The sequence below is a fragment of the Cariama cristata genome, unplaced genomic scaffold, assembly GCF_000690535.1.
Source record: "Cariama cristata isolate BGI_N322 unplaced genomic scaffold, ASM69053v1 scaffold8198, whole genome shotgun sequence".
Classification (NCBI taxonomy): domain Eukaryota; kingdom Metazoa; phylum Chordata; class Aves; order Cariamiformes; family Cariamidae; genus Cariama; species Cariama cristata.
In genome coordinates, this window is record NW_009630671.1 from 26,341 (window position 1) to 45,637 (window position 19,297).

General features: G+C 41.0%; 1 protein-coding gene across 3 annotated transcripts in view; it reads right to left on the reverse strand.

Moving 5' to 3' along the window:
* ERG (v-ets avian erythroblastosis virus E26 oncogene homolog) overlaps positions 1 to 19,297 on the reverse strand; it is a 63,921-nt gene that overhangs the window by 8,893 nt on the left and 35,731 nt on the right. The window contains exons 3-6 of one of the 3 annotated variants that reach the window (XM_009705644.1): positions 9,798 to 9,949; positions 6,638 to 6,841; positions 5,599 to 5,679; positions 3,440 to 3,511 (exon numbers count right to left, since the gene is read on the reverse strand). In XM_009705644.1, the coding sequence (XP_009703946.1) occupies positions 3,440 to 3,511; positions 5,599 to 5,679; positions 6,638 to 6,841; positions 9,798 to 9,949 (509 nt within the window). The remainder of the gene's footprint in view (positions 1 to 3,439; positions 3,512 to 5,598; positions 5,680 to 6,637; positions 6,842 to 9,797; positions 9,950 to 19,297) is intronic. The other 2 variants (XM_009705645.1, XM_009705646.1) reach the window with 2 other exon arrangements.

Consider the following 19,297-nt stretch of genomic DNA (forward strand, 5'->3'; position numbering starts at 1 on the left):
CCTCTCCTCTCCTCTCCTCTCCTCTCCTCTCCTATTTGTGGGTGTCCAAATTACTAGGCACCTGTACACTGAGAGGGCTGTGTGATTCTGTGTGCTCGTACTCGGTGGCACTTGCAGCCTTGAAATATATTTGGTACAAATTTAGCACTGTGAGAAAACTGTTTTGTCCTTTAACTCAACACATCGTAAGACGGTGTTCTGACTACGCCCTCTCCTTTAAAAGAAAAATCCAGTTAACAGCCTTTCTTGAAATAGCGCAAAATTCCAACTTCATTCTTAGTTCAGTATTGTGCCTCGATAAACATGTTGCTATCCTAGATAAGCCAATTTGTTACTATTCATGAGCTATTAGTACAACATGTCCTTATCTTGGACAGATCTTTGATGGGAATGCTCCTGTTTGATGAGACATGTAGACAAACCCGTATCAGGTCTTCCTGAGCTCCTGATAGCTTCATTGTATTAGTTTCAGTTTGCTGAAACCTCATGTTCTGTTGTAAAGGTGACTGAAGAAAGACGCCTTTGTCACTGCAGTTCATTACAAGCCCTGCTCATTTCCTATTTTCTATTGTAGTGCCTTAACAATGGCGATGCCTAATTACTTTCTCCAGAATTGCACCCCATGATTTGGCTAATTCCCATTTAACATTATTTATTCCCTGTCCCCCACCTCATTTTTGACCTTCTTCATGTCATCCAGTGACTGTCCCCAGAGTCTGCTATTGCTCTCACATGAAGGGCGCTTTGTTATGGAAAGGTTTCTTTGCAATCTAGTTGAAATGTGACATTTAACTAAAAGGGGAGCCACGGAATAAGCCAACAAAACAGTTTCTTGAGAGCAATTAATTTCTGCAAAAAAATCTTTTTTCTTTCCAAAGAAACATTCTGACTTTAAAGATGTTTGTCAACTTTCAATTGTAAAAGATAAAATAAAATAATACTTTCAAAATCACATGATAGTTTGTTGTAGGACATGTTTAGTTAGGATACACCGGTTTACATAGAAGAATAGAGACATCCTATATCCAAACTACAACTCCCACAAGTAATTGTGTAAACACAGAAAGATGTTGACATAAAGCATTTTGTTTTGTAAGTGTCATTGTAAATGTGATTTAGATAAAAATGCAGAAATGAAGGGGTTCACCATGTCTGATATGTGGTTTAGAACCTTTTACTTCAGAGAAAACTAGTGTTTTATTTTTCCATCACAAGTCAGGATGAAACAAATACTGAAATCATAGAATTTCTCATGGGATAAAAAAATTCAGTTTTTGTTCAAGTGCAGTGGAAACATACCCATGAAATAGTATTATTCCACCGCAAATTCACTCCGGCCTCTGCCTGAAATGCTCTCAGTTGGCATGGATATTTCCTGCAGGACACCCAGGTCCCTCTGGTCTTGTGTTACATGTTCACTTTCGTTGGAAACTACTGAGACTTTTGGGCGTCCGGTTTTACACTGCATAGTTGGTAATTGTTTCTATAGCTATGCTTTGTCTTCTCATCCATATTCACGTCGACATTCCTCTGCGCCATTCAAAGCTCCTGGGTGCTACTATAACCTGTGACCACAACGACCACAGTCTTCTCTAATGTTTCATGAAAATGTCTACCTTTTTTTTAATATCCCTTCTTCCAATACTGAGACTAAGCAGGTACTCTGGGACACTCTCTGTTTTGATAATTATATCATGTTTCCTCATGCCCAGACCCCGAGTTGAACAGTTTCAAACTTCTACCTCTTTCAACATACTCGAAAGATTTTCCATATTCCCATGGCTTCCTCTAAGCGCCTTCTAATTCTGCAAAGAGCCTTTCTGATAAGGGATGAATCACACGGCTTTCTGTACAAGGCCACACTGCTGATTTATTTAATGGCACAATCAGATTTCCCATACAATCCTCCACTGTGTTTCTTCATTCGTTTACTTTTTTTTCACTTTGGCAAACAACTAGAACAGTGACTTTCAGTGTACCATAAATAAAGATGTCTACGTTCAGTTCTTCTTTCATGAGTGAAGAGCGTTAATTTGAAATCAGTAAGATATGCAATTAACTTGTGTCTTATACTGTATTTATCAACTTGTATTTTCAGCTGTTAACATATTGCAAGCTCCTTTCTCTCTAATAAGGCTTCTGGTTGCCTGTACAGGAAACCTTTAGAAGAATCTCTGATTTTAAGTAACGATGAAATCTTATGTCATGTCTAAGTTTTATACCAAATTTTGTTGTGTCCTTTTTCCAATTATTAATAATTATCGATCATGGCAGAGAATGCTAAAGCACCCGTGACTTAAGAGGTCTATTATTTAGTCTTGGCAACAGGTTAATTAGCCAGTTCTTGATCTGTGCTATGCTTATGCTATGCTGATTTAACTTTTACTGTAAATAGTTGTGGGGAACTTTGGTAAATGCCTTACGAAAGCCAAATGCCAAATGTATGCATTGGATCAGCAGTCTCCTTTTTATTCACTATTACAGACAAATAAATCTAGCAGAAGAGTTTGTTGTCCTAGAAACAGCATTGTGGATTTGATCACGTAATGGCCTGGCAGCTGTTTCCCTACCTATTTCTTTTAATTATCAATTATCAATTCTACAGACATACATATATACCTGTATACAAGCGTATATAAAATAGTTACTTGTATGTACTGTCCTGGATTATACCCTAGAGCATTGATAAAAGATAGATAAAATATTTTCTATCCAAAATCTCTTCTGTTTTTAATGACAGAATGTATCTTTTCACAAGAGCTCAGCCAATTCAAGTGTATGACCCTTCAGAACACTTGGATGTATGTCTCTGGCTCAGTAATGGATTTCCTTTAAATTTAGTATTTTGCTGCAACTCCTCTTGATATCTCAGACTACTTTGCACTTATGACTGGAAAAGCAAATGTCCAGATTAGGCATTCTTCCAGCCTCTTTAGTGGTGAAGGGTGATAGAAAGAAAATTTTTAGCTTCATAGCAGTGTCCTCATCTTCTTTAATTATTCCCTTTAGCCTTTTACAAACCAGCACACCCACAATACTTTCATGGACTTCAAACTTTTGAGTAATAAGAACTTTCTTATGTTTTGATTTTACTTATTTAGTCTCTTAAACTCACAATCAGATGTTGTGGGCTTTGTTTGCCTCAAACATAAATAAAAAGTAGATAGCAGGAGCATTGCTTCAAAGGCAGAGTATTGTGGAAGAAAGAGACTTATTAAACTGCTCTATTTAATCATCTCACCCTACACAATTGTATATACACACACACACATACATAAAAAATATACATATATAAAATGTGTGAAAATATATTTATATAATATATTCAAAATATAGCCCAATATTTATGAAAAGAGAGTTGAAGGAGAAAAAGAACGAGGTACTTCAAGAGATGAAATTAGTAAGATCACAGCATAGAAAAGGTAGTCATTGTTCATACCTGGCCTGGTTGTAATTCTTTGTGTTGCTTCTGGGTAAACTGATGTATTTGGAAAAATGAAAGTGGCACCTCCTAAAGAGAAAGAAGACGACATAACACCTAAAGATTCATTTTCACAGTCCCTAAGTCCACTGAAATTTTCCCTCTTGTAGTGTGTCTGAATGAAGACTATGAATAACTAATTTCTATCTTAGGACTGTTATATGTAAAAGTCAATTCCAACAGCTTTTGCACCTGTGTAAATCCATACAAATTACTGGATAAAAGTCTGTGCAAAATCTGTATTAAGGGAGGAGACAAGTCAAGTTCAGGCAATCCCTTCTACCTTCACCACAACCACCTCTACCTGGGCAGGTGGCTTCTAGATCTTGGGAAATAAAACTTCTTTGCCTTCTCTTCATTAACGTATGCTTATTTTCAACAGAGACTGTAGGTCTTGGCCAAAGCCTATTGGTGTCTGTGGGAATCTTGTCACAGACTTTGGTTGGCTTTGGGTCAGACCCTCAGAAATCTTACTCTCTTCACAGAGTGAAAAAAATAAAATATTGAGCTTGATATAGAAAATGGTTTCTCACTTATCTCAGGCATTGAAATTGCTCTAACTACATCAACAGACTTCAGATGACCACCTCTAAGAACATGAAAAGGGTCATAACGATTTGTGCAATTACTGCTAACTTCAAGAAGAACTTGTTTCTAACTCCTTTGGGGTCCTTTGAAAATCCCACTCCAAAGTTCTTATGCCAACAGAACAACCAATTTTGCCTATGCGGATGATCAGCATGATATTATTCACACTCCCAATGACAGAAATGCAGACAATTTCATTTTGGTGAAATGAACTTCAAAATATCATTGTCAGTGCACACATATAGAAAAAGATAACACATAGAACTGCTGAACAACACTTGGATAACTGTATGTGGAAACCGCTTGGAAAATTAGAATCTGGAAAGTCAGAGATAGAAAAGACCATCGAGTCCATCTATCTTTAAAAAGGGCTTAAGGCTTATTCCAAACCTCATCAAAGTCAACGCAAAAATTTTTGTTGCTTTTGGTGGGGTTTGCAGCAGGCCTAGAGCCCACAGTAGGACTTTATGTCAAGTGGCAAACATCTAATCTCAGGGAAAGATCTTCTAATCTTGTTAATTTTGCTAGGAAACTCACTGCTATTTACCACAGTGAAAAACTAAATGAAATATGGAAAAGGCATTGCAATCCAAGGGTTTGGTTGTTTGTTTTTTTTTGGTTTTTTTGTTTTTTTTTTTTTTCTTTTGCATTATCCTTTGTATTATCTTTTTCATTTCTCATAAAGAATTGTTATTTCTGGTCACTGTAGGTAACTAATACCCTCAGGCATGATCATGCAATATTCCAAACATCTTTAATCAGTATGTATACCATACTACATGTACAATTCCATGCCATCCTCTCTTGCACAACTGCTAGAGCAAAGTAAAATGTATTCTGAGTTATGTTCACAATTATTTGAAGTCACATCCTGAAAGAGAGATGCTTTTGAGGCATGTATTGTATCATTCTCCTACCTACACTCAGTACTTTTCTGGGCCAAATTAACAGAAGTTAACAAAAATAATTTTACATTCAGATCAGACTTAGTGGAGATTACAACATCAAATTTAGTGGAGTTTACAGCTCAAGTCCCATGTAGCTGACAAATGAGATGAGCTAGCTGCCTAAATAGCAATTTTATTGAATTATACGATATATATTGCATGGGAGGGGAGACAGTCCCCATTCACCAGAGCCCACAGCACTTAGTCAAGCGCTGAAGCACTTTTGAGCTCCACCAACCTTCTAGAGATCTGTGGAGCAGATCTGACAGTACAATGAGACAGAATGAGAAAAAGTCCTCAGAGACAAAGGCCCCGAGCCTGAAGTTTATCATGTGTCAGGGACCCCATGCTCTCGTAGGACACAAGAAATACCAGTAAGGAGACCATTTTTGCACCATCTGGCCCTGCATTATCTCACCTTTTTATTGTGTGTCTGTGCGTAAAACTCACACACACAGCTAGGAGAGGATACACTTCTCTCCCTCCTGATTTACCGTTTCCATTTTTAGCAAGCAACCCATAAAAAGGAATCCTGTGCTTTTAGAAGATGACCTATAGCAATGGGAGCAGTGCCAGCATTACCTGTATTTCTAGCATGCATTAACCGTGGAGAGTTTTGTAAGGCCTTATCAACATCATCTGAAGTCAAATGTGGAAGAGGAGCTACAAAACAAAACAAAAAGCAACACCAAAATGAAAAAAAAATTGTGAATTATTTTTTTAAACCATATTTTCCCCTGACAGGATTGTTTGAACGCGAGTCTACCGACAGTCAGTTCAGTCTGCAGTTTGGAGGAAGGCACGTGTGCTACAGCTTAAACTAGGGCATTCATTTATTCAACATTATGAATGCATAATATTTCTGACTGATTATTGACAGTGTGCGTGTGGAGAAGACTGCACCGCACTGGTGTTGCAATGCTTGTTGTTTTTTTCTTTAAAAACCACGTTCACTTTAACTTCTTTAAACTGAGGCAAACCTGCAAAATTTCCTCAAGCTTAGATGAAAGCCCTCAAGCCAGGAATTCACTAGTCCCTTCATTCCCTTTGAAATGCTAGCCATGCACTAAAACTAATTTTTATTTGGACTTCAGGGACTGTTCCTTTTTTTCATGAATTTACAAAACTTTTACTTAATCCAGTGAAGTCTTTCTGATCCTATTCGGAGTAGAGCAAACTGCTGTCAGTCCTTAGAATCATGCCTGGAATTCACTTTATGAATCAATGTTTGCACTCTCATTTAGTGTTCTCATCATTAAACCAGAAAAAAATGAGTATGTGACCAGAAAAAACATTAGCACTGAACCCCATATGATTTTCTTCCTACTGTATGCTGATGAATATGCTGGGTTTCAATTTGATTTTTCTCTGAGATGGCCATGTAGCAATATTCCCTCTTTTCTTCCATGAACATGAGTGAAAGCCAACTGAAATTAATGGGAATCTTTCCATCAAACTCAAAAGGCTTTGGATCAGGCTCCCTACTATGTTTTTAGGAACAGCAACATTTGCAACAGACATTTGAAAACCCAGTTGAGTGTATCCACACCACTAAATCTAAGACTGGTATCTATCACAGATTGATTGTAGCCACTACCATAACGACAGAAAACTAGCTTACTCTCTCTGAGGTAGTGTAGGTGTGACAGGAGGATATCTGCATTATAGCTTGGGGTGAGTCTCTGGAAGTCATCTTTGGTCATTTTACACAGCTCCTTCCCATCGATGTTCTGGAACAACAAGATGTCCACGTCTGGGAGACCGTACTCTTTCACCGCCCATTCCAGCCATTGGCGTACGTGGTCTGTGCTCCATAACGTAGGATCTGGTGGTATCACAAAGCATAAAATTAGGCAGAGGGGGGAGACTGCTGATGTGCTGGATCAGTACAAAATAAACGTAGACTACAGTCAAACAGGAGAGACCTTAATCCCCATGCTAGAGATGAGGAATTAATTTGGTCTGTTGAGTGCAAAGGAGAATAACTGTCTGTGAAAAACTATTAGGGAAGAGCTGTGAGCTCTGATAATTAACAACAAACCCTCTGCTCTTGAGCTCCTTCTCCCATTTAGTTTTTTTGACTTGTTATTTTTATGCATTATTATCCACAGTTTAACACAGGCTCCTGCCCTCATGCAGAGAATACTCTTTAGAGAATACTCTAACAGCATTGAGACTTGTATCTGAACAATTTGCAAAACTCTCTGTTGAATTTCTATCTTTATTCAAATGAAATTTCCACTCGAGTCAGAAGTACTGTTTCTAGGCCACAGGTTAAGTAAGCACTCAAAGATTTGGCTAGTTATTTCATAAACTAGAATGGGTCATATTAAAATATTCTGCACCTCCTTTCCTGGACTGCTGTCTTGTACTGGTGCACATTGCTCCACCTGCATGGGTTTTTACTTACTACCTGAAGCATTGGCAAAGCCATTTGGGGAAAAAAACAAGAACTAGTCCAGATTTTTAGCAAAACGTAAGGCAAAATACCTTGTGTTTTTGAATGAATCCTTGATTTTAACTTAAACTTCTTTTTTTGCCTCTAAGGTCGTCCTTCTCTCTTTCTCTTCCATTCTACTTTTCCCTATTCTTGAGTTACAGTAAGCACCCATCAACACGAAGGTCCCTAAGGACCTGCAGTGCAGATCCCCATAATGGAAGACAGCTCCTACCATGAAGAATCTATACTTTTTGCAGAGAAAAGATTAAAGCCAAGGGGAAACAAACTCCTCAGAGTTTGTGCCTTCCAACCTAAATGACTCGGTGATTCTGTGATATCCTGAAGACTGAGAATGGAGCACACAGAGGTCAAATGGCTGTAGTCCATCACATGAAAGTCTGCAGAAGGGCTGGGACTTGAATGACAGCCTAAATAGCTTTTCTATGGTTTAACTTCAGTGCTATTCCCTTTCTTTTGACTGTTGTTTAGGCTGGTCTGAAAGAGGTAGGGACCGCTTCCCATAAGCCAGGAACTATTCAGAGTCTGTCAAGCTGTTGCTCACTCCCTCACCCATTAGTGCCTCCCCCTTTCTGATGCTTCTCTTGGCATTTTAAGTCCTTGCAAGTCAGAATATTTAATCTTCTGGAGTTTCAAAGGGGTTCTCTGTTCTCTGAGGTGGACAAAAAAACACTTAAAAGAACCCCTCCATCTGGTATGAAATGTGTTGCAAACTAGAGTGATGCAAGTCCGGTGGTAAACCTAGGGTCTGGATGAGATTGCCCACATGTACAGCAGAGAACTCCAACAATTACATTCAGTTGGGGTTGAAGTAAACAACCAAACCCCATGAAGTTTACCAAAACATTTTGATTATGCCTAAAATCTTTAAATGCTTCTTATTTATGATAACTAGAAAGTTACCACAGCTAGAAATGTGAATTTTACTTTTTTTTTAATTCCTAAACATTGCCACATGAGCTGCACACTGCCTATGCGGTAGGCAAACAAAACCAACTGATTTTTACCCATACATTTCTTCTAGGGACCTCAAAATAGCAAGGCTGTGACTGCGACCATCTCATTCCCTGAATGTCACTCCAATCCACCTCAAAACACACCTTTAGGAATACACTGGGAAAAAAAGATCTTGCTGAGCTAATCATGCTAAGGGTTACTAAAAGATTAAAGAAAAAGTGCCAAACACCAAGAAGACAAATGTTTTACAAGAACATTCAAATGCCGTGAATTTCAGTGTGGTCTGCTTCCAGTTGGCAGGACACTTCACTATTCAGTGCATCGCTCTTCTGCCTTCAGAATAGAACTGTCAATACCATTGCAGAGGATACTGCAACATATTTGTCCACACGTATCTTGACAAATAACTGAAATAATCACAGCTTGCAAAACTGGCCACAGTTAGTACTCTTGCATATCTTAGCAACTGAAAAACTGTAAGAATATTAAGCAACATAGCAGTAGCAGAAATGTTTCAGATAGGCACATCTCTGCTGGAGAGGAACTGGCAGCAAAACATTCCCTCCTGTTTGCAGGTTGCAGGTGTTGTGTCTATGCTGTGTATATCCAGTGGTTTATGAACACCCACTTATGTCTTGATGGTTTAATGCTCTGACTTCAGAAATAGGTGTGCTAATTACTTTGCAAACTGAGGCAACAAACCTTTCAGCAGAGGTTTTGTTTGGAGGACAAGGCACACAGGAGTGAATGCCTTCTTGTTCAATTAACTGGAGAATCCCACAACCAAGCTTGCCAAGACTAACCAAGCACTTCTCAATTGTGCTTTTATACTGCAGTGGAGTTGTCAGTGTGCTTATTACAAAGTTTTACACCACCCAGACTCAGGGGATAACCTAGATAATCGCTTTTCATGCACTGTTTGATTTCACAGAAGGTATTGTGTTTTTAGGATGCCAAGGGCTGGACTGCATTTGGTACTTGCAGGGATATCATGTGGTACAGTGATCCTTTCTCTCTCCCATACACTGTGCACCCAAATAGTCCATGGTGTTAGGAAATGGAAATGGCTCTTCATTTTGCCCACTTTAGGGTGAAATACTCCAAAAGGAGCTAGAGAAGTCAGGTAAGATCTGAGTGCCTGTAATCATGCCAGTTCTGCTGCTGAAATGGGAAGACCAGGTTGAGAAGGTGGCTTCACCATGGTATTTCTCAGTTCATTCTCTTAATAACCCTGGGGAATTACTGCTCTTCTCTTCCTGATCACCTGTATCACACTGCCACTTCTCTCCAAATCTTCTTAAATAATGTTAGTAGACTTAGGGGAAATGCATTTGTTTGCTTGAAATTTTTGTGTAAAGGGTCTAACCTGCTGGCACAATGACTCTTCGTTCATTGGTAGTCATATTTGGGGGTGGAACGTGCTTCTCTTCCATGTAGTTTCCATAGTTCATCCCAACATTGTCTGAGCCGCTAACCATTTTCCCTCCTTTTGCCACGCTGCAGTCATCAGGAGAATTCCTAGACAGAGAAGAGAGGTGTGCTTCTATTATTATTCCACTCCCTACTAATATCCTCAGCAAAGAATCACGCTGAATGAAATGGAAAAAACGAGATTTGAGCACCAGGGTTGGGTTGTCACTGGAAAACTCAGCTCCTGCCACCCAACGACTCCGCTGATTCCTTCAGTTGCCTCAGAAAAAAATGACCAGCCTCAATGGACCACATATTTATTTTTATTTTCGAAGGATCAGGCTCTTCTATGTCTCCAAACATAGAAACACTTAATGATTTATTTCCAGAGATCGGGCTAGAATGGAGGCTTTTTCATGAGCTTGCTGAGCCTGATGGCTGCAAGTAGCTGCACTTCTCTCTCCAAACATCTCACAGACAACTCAGCAAACATAGAGATGCACTTAATGCAAGTTTTCTGAGGGAAAACTATTATTAGTTGTCATTGTCCAAGCCTTGGACAAAGCTTGTCCAAGCCTTGGACAGTTTCCCGTCTCCACTGCTGTCATTGTTTCATGTGGGCCACGCTCAGTTGCACTTTATGTCATGCAATGTAGACACGCTTCTATGTGTGGCTTACAGAAAAGGAACATTTGCCAAAGCCATGATTCAAAATACCACACGCATGAGTGGAAAAACCTTTCAGCTCCTGACTAGCACAGTCTCCATGGTACTGTAGTCAAGAAATGGAAATCTGCAGAGGATCTGCAACCAGACACCTCTTTAATTTTGGCTTTGCTTTCTGAATAGAGGCTTTAGGTTTAACATCCCACAGGGGGTTCCCTAATGGCATTTTAATTGCATCACAGTTTTCTTTCTGGCAGACACAGACATATTTGTCCTTTAATTTAATGTCTACAACGTGTTTCATCAGAGAGAGAAAAATTGTTACAAAAATCAAAATAAAGAACAGAGCCATGGGGAATACCTTTAAATGTAAAGAGGCTGTTCGGCAAGGGAAGGAGGGTGTTAGTTGGGTTTTGGTTTCTTTAGTGATACTACGTTACTAACAAGCTTCCTTTCAGTCCTGCCATTTAACTCCTGAAACTGTACTACGGTCTTACTAAACAGGCAGCAAGTCAGGTTGCGATGCTTCATTCTGGTTCCTTGTAAACCAAGTAATTTGCAGTTCGGAGAACCGAGAGACCCTTCAAGGCCCGGACTCCTGGAAGTGTGTTTCAGCATCTGTCCCCTACCCACCAAAATGTGTTTCACCCAGAGCCTCTTGCTCTCCCCAACTCGGAAATCCCAGCTCTTGCTGCAAATGCCACCAGTGGTCAGAATACAGGTGCGTTCCAAGAAGAGTTTTGCTATTGTTTGAGGACAAAAAGTGGAAAAATTATATACAGTTTGGACCACTGTCTGCTCAACATACGGCAAAAGGATGTGGCAGATACTTCATCCAATGCCCAAGTGACTCGGTTGAGTTCACTGCTCAGCACTACCATGGGTTAGGAAGTAAAGCAGTTACAATTCTCACAGGTGTGTTTTAAAAAATAACTAGCACTTGGAAAGCTGAAAAGATTTACAAGTATACATCTTCAATACTAAAAGTACATTTTAAGTATACCAGTTCTTTTCTATGCAGTGTTAATACTAATTTTACCATGTTGTGTTAATGTATATATTAAAAAAAATAAATTAACTGCTGATGGCTTTCAGTTTAAAAATAAAATATATCACAGAAACCATTCAATAGGTACTGCCACCTTCTTTAGGAGAAGGAACAGGGCCTTCAATGCTGCCTGGGAAATGTTGGCTTCACATACCTTTTTCAGGTGTAAAATATCCTGAGCGTCGCACAATATATTACATAGGGAATCTGCCTTGCGTAAAGGTCCTACAACGGTCAGCCACAGGACGGAATAATAACCGCAGGGGAAGATACAGTCAGCCTGGCACTGAGCGGTGGTGAATTTAGCCTTTCCTCTCACAGCCAGAGTACCTGGGCATTATTTTCTCACGTTTAACTTTACTATCCCACAAAATATAATTCTCCAAATTATATTTATTATATTATATATTATATAACATCCCACTAAATATAATATCCCTCTAAATATAATTCTAGGATGCAGCTTATTTCTGTCTAAACGGAGCTAAGTAAAACAAAGTAACCTTTTATTTCAGACATAAACATGTTGAAAAAGAGTTTTTGTGATGATTGCTTGTGACTAAAATGTTGGGTTTTTTCTGTTTACCTTTAAGAAATACAAATGGCATATATGCATAAGTGAGTCTGTGTACTAAACCACGTCTGTTTGGAAGCAGCATCCAACTCCTGCCCTTACACTTGCGCAGACGTCCACCTTGACTCCCAAGGTCAGTTACTTTCAAAGACAAAAGAAAGAACCATTTGGCCTATTCATTGAGTTTTTAGGGATGTTTTGGGGAAACAGAGAGCTAGTAGCATCCTTTGCCCTAACTGGCACAGTTATGTTATTTTGTTTTTCTGTGAAAAGGAATTTGGGATATAGGGATATCAAAGTCCGGCTGCTGATGTGAAATATCACATCAGTATTAGCCTACACCACTTCCTTGGGCAATTATGCATTAAAAACACTTTTGTAAACACTGAACAGCAAATGATGTGAAAGATCCAGTAGTAGCGCACAGCTTTTGGCAATCTGACAGGGCTTCTGAGCTGGTTTTCTAAACAGACAGGCGTAGGGAAGAAGTTCATAAAGAAGTCATAACTTTTCATTAAAATCCAGAAGCAGATGGTGAAGGGGTTTGTCCCATTAGCTTACTGGGTGGACACGCAAATCCCCAGTTCAGCAAATCTTCAAAGACCATGCTTAACTTCAAGCATGTAAGCAGCTCCATGAGAGCTAACAGGACTACTCAGGTACTTCAAATTGAGCGTGTGCTTACAGATACCACTGAACCAAGGCTTAATTCAAATGGCTGGAACGGATTTATACGGTATAGAAAGCAAAACTGAAAATGCAAGCAGATACCAGAAAATGGTATTTTTAGTGCCCAGAACGACAAGAGAGTGATTGTCTGCAAAGGCTTTTTTAAAGGACTTTCTGTGAGTCTGCTTTATTTCGGAACCACGGAGGGAGCAGGGGCAGTGAAAAAGCAGCTTTCAGAGGGTGCCCAGCGTAAAGGGTGCAGCTTTGCGGTGATTCATCCTCAGCCCCAGGTCTGAAATGAAACCCGAGACATTTTTCTTCACAGCTGCATGTTATTTTTACCCTTTGTAAATATACCGTATTGCACCTGGAATTTACCAAAAAAAAAAAAAAAAGGAAAAAAGGTGCAAAGACTACAATTATGCTACCCAAGGGTACTTTGTCCACTGCTGAGTTGATTCAGCTCTGACTGCTGAAAAATGTCTGTTGAAGAAAGTATTTCTCCATGGGTCCTTGGACCTGGAAGCTTTGCCTTTATTCAGGGTTACTTAGAATCAAGCTGATTTGATGGTTAAATTTAGTGCCCACTCCTACTGAAGCCGACTGGAGTTTTGCCAGCCATTGACTCTGATGAAAGCAGATGTAAGTTCATAAATAAGTGTATGAAACACGTTTTTTCCTCTTCACTATGCTACTATTTTCCCCATGTGACATAAAACACCTGTGTTGTGTTAAAAGGCAAGGCGTCAGAGAAACACAGATTAGGAATCAGCAAAATTTTACATGATCTCTGTGATATTCCCATAATATAAACCCCTCTATTTAATATTTCTCAATTTCAGAGGGAAATAAAGGAAAAAAAATCTGTTCTCCAAATATCTGCATATCTGTATAAGTTTATTAAATAACCACAGCTTGGATAACTTCCTTACAGAGGCTACTTGTCGAAAAGGGCTCTCAAGAGAGTAGAGTGGTGTAAGGATATCTTGAAGAGTTTTCCACACATGGTCTCCATCCAGCCCACGGCTGGTCAGGTCAGAAGACACACGGAGCTACGAGGAATTTTTCTTCCGTGAGGCTGTGGCAAACAAAGCATGACACTGTTCTACAGGATACAGATTCCTCTCCTCACCTCTTCTCTCCCATTTCATAACGCCAGTGATCTGAAAAAGAGGGGAACGGTCCCAAAAAGGCTGTGATGTCCCCACCCTGTCCCTATGTACAAGAGGGAGAGCTCCACAAAGCCGGCTTTCTCAGACAATTTGGGCCAAGAGAGATGTATTTATATTTAGCCAAAATGAATTCATGTAAAGGTCGGTTCATACTGAGCGTATTGCAAAGCATGCTCAGGATCATCTCCATTCACTGCAGCTACTCAAGTCGTACTGAATTTGGTCAGCGCTTCCCTCCCAAAAATAGTTTGTCACTGAAAAAGTGGCCCATGAACAAAGAAAACCAAAACTTCCCTGAGATTTCTTACTTTCAGGGACATCGTTGTTTCTTAAAGCACACCTAACATACTTTTGTCCACAATATCAATTCAAAGCATTGCACAGCTCCAGCCCCAAACCCTCTTCCCTGCCCCTCTCTACACCCTCTTCCTCTTCATGAATCAGTGGGATTCACATCTGCTGAGACCTGCCACAGCAGTGACATGCAAAGAGGGGTCCTGCGGATCCCTCTTTGGGTTCCCCTTCGGCAGCAATCACTGGGGACAGCCTGACCCTCCCCGGTGAGAAGGAGCTCATGCTCCCCAGCCGCTGGGGAAGGAGTGCGGCTGCTTCCCTGCCACCAACAGTGATCCCCACAGGTGCTACATGAGACCCCGAAAAGCGCTTTCAGTGCTGCTATCAGAGGCCCCAACACTTGCTTTGACAGAGCTTGGTTTCCACCATGTACGCTCGTCGCCCAGCACCACAGCTGGGTGTGGCTGCCCGGCTTCTTCTGTGCATACACCGGGCCAAGCCCTGCAAGCGCACCAAGGGCTCTGCTCCTGTGCAGGTACCTGCCCTTAAATCTGCTGTGTGAGCACCACCACAATTAACCCACTGAAAGGAAAACAGAGGTTTTATTTTCCTTTCCAAGTATTCTGGTGAAAGCAGCACAAAATTCCCCGCAGAGGACTCCAGCACAACAGAGGCATTAAAACGTCAGAAAACGCACGTAGATCCAAGTATCCCTGGGTTGCTCACACAGGCTCTCACGCAACTGCTTAGCAAAGTGGGCTGAGGAGCTGCTTCCCACGAATAATTAAATAAATGGGTGGGTAAGTGGGTGCTCTGCTGTAACCCGAGTCACTCTGCCACCCACACGCGGTGGCTGTGTGAAGGCGATGCTTGCCCACAGGAAAGGGGACGGCCAGGGTGGGACTGAGCTGCTGAGGTCTGTGGAAGCGAGGGAAGCCCCTCGGGACCCACGCCGGCATCTAAAGCTGGCTTAAGCTGATGCTGAAGCCACAGTGAGAATCTATCTTTACTATAAGGTAAACGTCAAAAGCAGTACTAAGAAGACAAAAGAAAAGGAAAAAAAAAAAAAAAGGAAAACGAAAGTCCTCACTGGGTCACGCAGTCTTGGAAGCGCACTGCTCCATGCAGGGTCGCGCAGGGGCAACCACAAGGGTCTTCAACAGCCCCAAGAGACCAGGGCTGCGGAGAGGCTGGGATTGAGGCAGCCCCATGCTAACACAGCCCCGCAGCATCCAAAACAGGGGCAGACACCGCTGTGCGGGGTGCCCCGGGCTCGGTAGGGCCTCAGGGTAGCCTGGGGCTGGCCCAGGGGTCACTCAGAGATGTCACAGCATGGCATGTCGAGGTGCCTCCAGCTCCTTCCTCCGGCGAAAGGAGAAAGCAAACACCACATGCCAACACATGCAACGTCGTTGGCTTTCTGTAAGCAAAACACAAGATGCTTGTTTATTGAGTTGTATACGCAGCAGCCATTCATTTTCAATCAAACAATAACTTTTGCTAATTGAAACAATCTTTTCTTTTTTTGTTGGGCTTTTTCGTTTGTTTGTTTGTTTGTTTTTTGTTTAACTTTCCCCAGCTATCTTGCAGTCCACAGCTGCTTCAAGCCTTAAGGCCATCATGGCAAATTAAGGCAGTCAGCATCTGGCTCACTAGAGGCCAGTCAAGCTATAAATATTACCAGACTGGCTCTTTGTGCTCACAGTGTGGGGAAACAGCTGGTTTAAGTTTGACTGCACGTTGTCATTTCTCCATTAGTGCAAACACTTCAATATTTCTTATGTGCGAGGTTGGAGTGAAGAAAGGGAAAGAAGGGAAGGGGGTCACTAAAAGCCAAAGCTAAGAAATGATGTTCTGTATATACATAATTTACAATTAGATTGCTGCCTGGGAGAAGGCTGAAGTCTGACATGGTGATAGCTAGGCCAAAGCCACAATGACTTCCCAGTTGGCCTATAACTTTCAGGACCTATTTTCTCTTGGTTTTCCTTTATTATTTTTATAGAAATTCTATTATAATGGTAATGGATTACATTTCTCAAATTGTATTTCATTTCAAGAGCTTGTAAGCCTGTTGTATTTGTGGTTTCATAAAATATGAAATACCAGGAGACAGGGCCCTTCCCAAACCACATATACCCTCTTTTGTGGGCAGGGATCATATAGAAAGCTAGCAAAGTAAAGCATGCCAGCCATAAACAGAAGTGACATTTTGTATGGAAACCATAATCCCTCACGTCTGTGGAAAGTCTGCTGATTTTTGTGATTCGCATTATCGGGCTGTGAGGCTGACAGGTCCGAAATGGTAAAGCCAACAATTAGCCACTTTTCTTCTTCTTACTCACCTTCTGCTTTGTCTTAAAGTGCTATTCCCAAACTTTAAATACTGAACACCCCCACTGACGCTACCGTGATCAAAATAAAACACCTACTAATGAAGGGGGAGAGGAGAAGACTCATCTCCAAACGCACCAGGTCAGAGACAACCTACCTACTGACAGTGCCTGTGCCGTACCAGCCCGGGGCAACACCGCAACCACCGGCTCTAAACGCTCTAGACACAGTAAATACTGTACTGGAAATAAAGCAGTAATGATAGCAATACTGACAGTGATCATAACTCCTGTGGGGTCCTATCTCATTATTTGAAGACTAATTTTATATTTCACTACCCATATGAGAGCTTTGGGTTCCTTAGCACTTTTGAAATTCTGGCTGTCCTCATCTCCCTCTTTAAACTCTTGAAGCTAAGCACACAATTTAAGCATCGGTGGTCAATCCAAAATGTAACCATGCCAGTTATGAAGGAACACATTACCCCAGACTGGAAAGCTTCTTAGCTAGCACCTGCCAGCCCAGCACCCCCCAAAAAGCTGCAAAAAAGTAGCTATAATAGTGGTGAGCTGGGTTTGTTTTTCTCCTTGGCAACACGTATGCCTCAAGAACAGAGCCAAACCACGCACATACACACACACACACACGCACTAATGTTAAACTGATGGATTTTCAGAGCAAAGAGGAACTTCTTGAAGTAGTCACACATAAAGCCCTACATGGAGAAGATCCTGAATTTGCAGTTTTTCCAGTTTGGTAGGCAGCCACTCCATCAACCACCCAGTCAGTGGGAAAAAAGATTATCAGCCTGAGATAACTAACACTGTGTCTTTCTACTCAAGATTAATGTTACTTGATATAGGCAGTTCCAATAAATGCATTAGGAAAGTCATCCTCTGAAGACAGATCTCCCAGCTTTGCTGTGGACTGACGTAGGGGCTGACTCAAGCCCTCTTGGAGACAGAGGAGAGAGTCCCATTGACTGCAATGGGTTTTGGACTATGCTTGTTGTTTAGTCTGAGCTGAGGTTTACCAAGAATACCAGGGCTGCATGCCGATGGTACACCACCAGATGTGGAAGGGATGGCAACTGCGCCTCAGCCATGGGGTTGTGTTCCAAGGATGGAAAAAGCTATGCCCTTGAAAAACAAGTGATGTCAGGGTGATTACTGCAGATCAACCCCATTTCTCCACGTGTTGGACACATGCAAGGTGTACAAATGCTCTAACTAGATCCACCAGCATCATACCACAGACTGGCGCATAATGCAGAGATGCCTCATCTAGCTTAAAGCACATCAGCCTGGATCCTGGGAGCAGGATGGTTCTGTTGCGGTGGCAATACAGAGCTCCACAGGGATGCACGCACCCTCCTCAGTGGCTGGGCACATCAGCTGGCACATGGCTGACTCTGCCAGGTACCTCAAGTGCTACCCATTCCAATTTCCTGGTTTATATAGTACAAAATAGCTACCACTTAAGAGACTTTACATCCAGGGGAACAGAAAACAAACAGAAACTTGAGGTCACCCTGGACTCTGTGAAAAGTCCTCCTGAGTGTCAGATGCACTCAACTCAGCTAGTACGGTGGCTTTTTGATGACTATTTAGAACAGTAACATGCAAAGAAAAATGGTATTTCTCAAAACAGCCAGCACAAAAGACGCATTAAGTGATAATTTTATTCTCAAATGGTTTTTGAGCAACAATTGGTAGCACTTAAATAAACATACTGCACGTGATTAAATCTTAATGACAACTAATTATTTCTGGCATTTCTTTAAAACTTCTGTATCAGCCAAGCTGATGTTGGAAAACTTCTGCTGTGCTTTCACTGCAGCTAACTTTCAGAATGCTTTTCCAATGAAATCATCACACGGCTCACGGTAAGTGAAATTTATCTGTGGCCTGAATAAGACTCTATGTTCCACTTCAGCCTCCCTTAAAGAGACTGATTACCTACCAGTACAGGTAGTTCTTCCAAGCTACCTTTGTAGGGTCCCACTCATGGGGATGGTGGAGTCCCATGGGTGAGCGTGTTCAGAGACCACTGAGCAATCCACGGATTTAAATGCTGTTAAAGCAGTGCCTAGGGCCTCACGAGAGCATTTTCACAGGAGTGAATTTCACCCTAAATGCATAACATGAATTGCATTCATTCATTGTAATGGAATTGCTCATACTTAATTTGACAAAATATGTACAGAACAATAAACAGAAAAGTAAGTAACAGTATGACATAGGCAATCTCCAGATTTATATTACAGTGCCTTTCTCTAACAGGGTGAATCTTTTGGTCTGACTCAAGAGCAATAAATAGCAGGAAACAATATTATTACATTCAGGTGAAAGATTGACTATATGGTGGCACAAAAGGTCTCATTAGATTTATGTACCTGGAAGAAATATAATGGCTGTACCAACATAATGGATTTGAAGAAACTCAATTTGATGCCGCCTGTGACAATCTGTATTTTATATATGCAACAACAGCAAGGTAAATGACAGCTTTAATTTAAACTTTTCTTGCCTTATTTAATTTAAGGTAGGCCCTTAGGCTATATTTTCTGGTGCTGTGCAGCAGGGTTTAGCTTTAAAAATACTGTTATTGTTAAAGAAAACTGTGCAGCTAATCCCTCTGCAGCACCCTGAAAATAACCCTTTAATTTCATTCTAATGTTATTTCTTCGGTATTCACAG